The 4,519-nt window shown below is 35.4% G+C and overlaps 1 protein-coding gene across 1 annotated transcript; it reads right to left on the minus strand.

Annotated features, from left to right (window-relative positions):
- Window positions 1-1,220: 1,220 nt before the first annotated feature.
- LOC112009316 (F-box protein PP2-B10) lies at window positions 1,221-2,459 on the minus strand. The gene is made up of 3 exons (XM_024041648.2): window positions 2,362-2,459; window positions 1,847-1,974; window positions 1,221-1,744 (listed from the first exon to the last, which is right to left on the minus strand). The coding sequence occupies exon 3, from the start codon at window positions 1,687-1,689 to the stop codon at window positions 1,303-1,305; it is 387 nt and encodes a 128-aa protein (XP_023897416.2). The 5' UTR covers window positions 1,690-1,744; window positions 1,847-1,974; window positions 2,362-2,459; the 3' UTR covers window positions 1,221-1,302.
- Between the last annotated feature and the right edge of the window lie 2,060 nt (window positions 2,460-4,519).

Below are 4,519 nucleotides of genomic sequence, written 5' to 3' on the forward strand. Positions count from 1 at the left end.
AGTGTCAAACATATTATATATATATATATATATATATTGGATCATAATCATTTAAATCATTTTCATAAACTTAACTACCCGACCCTTAGGGCTAGCCATTTATCTGGTTATGTGTCCCCAGGTACAAACATCAGGGTACAGTTCATCTGATTCTGTGTTAGGTACTCCTCGGCCTATGCCGAGTACAATGTTACACTGACTTGATCCACAATAGTATACCTTTTTGTTTGAAATTCACTTTCTTTCTAAAAACATTCTTTTCTTAAAAGTACTTAGTTTCCTTGATAATCATTTCCTTGAAAAAATCCATTAATCACAAACAGAGGTTATAAACATCTTGCATATCCACGTGATTTACTCTCCATATCTCACTATAAAACATATGTATAGTTTGACAAAAAACGTGCATAATTTCAAAGAAACATAAGCATAATCATGTTTATCAAAAAGCTTTGTTTTGAAACACATGTTTACAAAAATATGGGCTGCTAGACCCTCATATCACAATCCCTTACCTCAAGGCAATGCTTTTGCTCGTAGTGGAGTCCCCTACTGGTCTTGTCCTGCCCCAAAATAAAAAACGGCCAATTTCATTATTAAGCACACTATTCAATTCATGGAGTGTTCTAATCCATAATTTCGTTACTTACACCCTCAAATTCCTATACCTATTAATTCTTCACCCTAACTAGGCCCCTAGGAATTCCTACAACCATTCCAAATGCAACCAAACACTCAAATATGCAGTTACCAGATTAAACATTAAAATACACAAAACTGTGCACTAATCATTGAAAACTATAGTTGCAGGGCTTATAATTTTTCCTTTGTGTACTAAACAGTAGAACCAAGGTTCATTAACATTCATCCGTACTCTATACATACTAAATAGAGCTCCCACAAATTTACAACTCAATCCATTCACCCTAACTTGAGAAATAAATCCCCAAAGTTAGGTGGTACAATTCATTCTTACTGCTTTATCCAGCAATGTGCAACTTACTTCCAAACTTCAATTGAGTACTAAAACACATCAACATGTCATGCCAATTTACAAGGAGCTACCCTATATGTCTAACACATGCCATAAAATTCTGAAAGCCAGATTCTAAAGCTACAATTTTACAAAAATCATACAAGCTAGTACACTCAAATCTGCCCCAACAGATTTGAGGTCTAGATAGAAATTCCACTGTAAATTTTATACTCATCCAATTGGCTTGGGACCAATATCAAGTTCGATAGAATTGCAATTTAGTGTATCATCAATGTCACTTAGTGCTAATAAAAGCACAAATTTTACTAACCCTTTGTTGGCATGATCTCGATCCCTTCAACAATGAGGCCAGTCTTCACGTTACCAGCTTCTACCTCCGTAAGTCTAATCTGCAGTTCATCATTTTCTCCTCCCTCAGTGAAAAACTGACCCAACTCAATCTCTAACCATCCATCTTCTCTCTGCTTGGGACGAGAAGCATGCTGCTGTGGTGGAGGTTCAATCCGGTCTTGCTGTTTTGGCTCCATGACAGACAGGCCCAATCCAACAGTTTGTTGATGAACTTCACCACCTCCAGTAGTTCCAACTGACGCCCTTGGAGGAGGGTCATCAAATCCATAGGCTCTATCCGTCCTTTTGAACACAAGGTAAGCAGCATAGTTTGTTTTCGGAGATAGCATGGAAGTACTCATCCTGCCACTGATGTCAAACCACCACACAAAACGAAGTTCCGCTACGTCTGGGAACCTGTTTGATTTTTACATGTGCACAACTAAGAACTTGAAGAAAAAAGCCTAAAATTAAAAATAAAATAAAATAAAGGAGTACTAAAACAGAATAGATACAGACCTGGATTCTTCTGGTAGAGAAATCCAATTCCAATACTGAGGAGTGTCACCATTACCCCATATAATGCTCAGCTCCCTGGCAGAGAGAAGGTAACATTTCTTGCCACTCAATTTGTCCAAGAAAATGCTCTGCTAGAAAGAAAGAAAGAAGATTAGCATAGATATATATACATGGTTCTATTCAGCATGGTGCTGCTTTCACTGGCCACAAGCATACATTCAACAGAATGTTTCATAATTTGATCTCAGAGATAACAACTCCTATTTGTGCTTTATTAGTTTTTGATTCTGTTCATCTATAACTAAATTCATGCATGATCACACATAACAAATTCAAACCAAACACAATTTCGAGAGTCCATAATGAAACCAACCCACCCAAAGATTCAAACCGACAGATCAAAACATAAAATGGGATGTAAATATCAAAACCCACAAACCAAACCCAACAAAAAAGATTGTATATTCTTGGAAGCAAATAACATAAGATATCATTAATAGCTGAAACGTATGTACTTCAGTAGCTCCAGCAATGAGGATTGGATTATCGGAGAGAGAGGGGTAGAGCCGTAGAGGTGTTTCAGAGAAAGGAAATTCAAGGGAGTCACAGATCGGGCAATGATGGCTTGCCAATCAGACGGCAACATTCTCTTCCAGACAGTGTCTGACTCGGCAGCAGCACGGAACAGAGGATAAAACGCACAGGCTCTGCCGGCGTCCTTAGGAGTCGTCCATGATAGAATGTTGGCTATGCATCCCTCTGGTAACTCTGCAAACCCATTCCTCTGGGAAAGAGAAACCATGATCGCTCACTACTCTGTTTCTGTGGCTCACTCTCACACTCAAGGCAATGAGAACAAGAAGCAAAGTGACTCAACTTTCTGTAGACGTGTGGGGAGCGAGGACAAGATGATTAAAAAAATACAGTCAGCAGACGGACGGAGACTTTTCAAGATAATTTTTAAAACCGACTCTGCCTCTTACAAGCAGTGGCCCCACACTGGCGTATTTTTCCACTGTAATGGGACACTGTAAGTGCATTCACAACTCCTCTCATTAAACTATTTTATTTTATCATTTTAAAAACTATTTTATTATTTATATCATACTATTTTACAATATTCTTAATATCCAAACTTTTAATTTTCTATTCTACTCATTTAAATAATATAACTTCCCAATCAAATAATATTAATCCAATCTCTCTCCCATCCTTCTCCTCCAATAGTGATTATCTCTTTCTCATGGTCTCTCTCTTTTAGCCACCATCACCACCACATCTGCCACAAGAATCCCTCCATCGATACAAACCCACTAATATATATTCATGTTTCTGAGCAGATCATATATAACTGTTGGACTTACCAAAAAAAACCCCACCAATACAAAACCATTAGATACAAATCCATCAAATTAACCCATCACAGACCACCCCAAACCCACCGACCCAAACCCATACTGCCACCATCGAGACCATAGGTTTGAAGAAAATGGGTTCAGTGTTGGTGGTGGCCACCGTTACCCATCATTGGAAACCAACGCCAACCTCGGCTCACGACCTCCACGCCTCCACCATAGAAGCTGATTGAGCCTTCAATGTCGTTGCCTCCATGTTGGTCTGAGAGAAAGGAAGGCAGAGTCTTCGGGTTTGAAGAAGAGAGAGCAGGAAGAAGAAAGAGCAGAAAAAAGAAAGAGAAAAAAGGAAGAGAGAGAAAGAACTAAACATTAAAAAAACAATTTTTTTAATACCATTGTGCTACAGTGCCATCCTACATTTGGGACGGTACCATAGCACTATGGCAAAAAAGTTTGCATTTTTACATGTCTCCATCCTCATTGTCTTTAGGGTTTTATTACTGTGTTGTTACCAAATAAATGAATAGTAATAAGCATTTTATTACAATATTTTGTATTCTTTATAATATCTATTCCTATTCCTATGTAATTACTGTTATAGTTTATCAAACGTGCTCTTAGAATTTATTATGAAAGTATTATAAAATATTATAGACATAGCACTTCTCAAATAAATAATAATTTAATGTTAACCAAGTTATTTTTTATTTTTATTTATTTATTTTTTTTGAGAATTTGCTAACCAAGTTAATTAGTTTTGAAATGTGACCGCATTAGCCTAAATCTTAGGTGTTGACTACATTTTACCCAATAAAAAATAAGATTAAAAAAAAAAAACAAAACTATATCAGTTGATTAGAGCCATTAACCCACTTTTTATTTATTGATGGATAAATTATTATTTTAGTCCTTAAACTTTATCAAAAATTCATTTTTCATCCTTAAACTATTGAAAAGTTCATATTTTGTCCATAAGTTATTAATTTTTTTTTATATCCTTAAATTTTACTAAAAGTTTGTTTTTTCATCTCTAAACTATTGAAAAAGTTCTTTTTTCATCCTTATTTTTGTCTCTAAACTATTGAAAAAAATTCTTTACAAAGTTTAGGGAGGAAAAAAGAACTTTTTAAAACTTAGGGATGAAAAACAATATTTTGTAAAAGTTTAGGAACTAAAATGGTATTTTTTTCCTTTATTGAATTATTTGTGTGAGTTGTTATTATTGTAATAGAAAATTAAAAGTTGCATTTTTTTTTTCATACACATGCTTTGATTTGTTTTATCTATGTTCTCTTGAGTATTTATAATTACAACAAGT

Source organism: Quercus suber, unplaced genomic scaffold, assembly GCF_002906115.3.
Source record: "Quercus suber isolate HL8 unplaced genomic scaffold, Cork oak 2.0 scaffold_287, whole genome shotgun sequence".
Taxonomy (NCBI): Eukaryota; Viridiplantae; Streptophyta; class Magnoliopsida; order Fagales; family Fagaceae; genus Quercus; species Quercus suber.

Coding starts and splice junctions, on each gene's coding strand:
- LOC112009316 (XM_024041648.2), bottom strand. CDS start 1,689: ATGAGTACTTCCATGCTATCTCCGAAAACAAACTATGCTGCTTACCTT.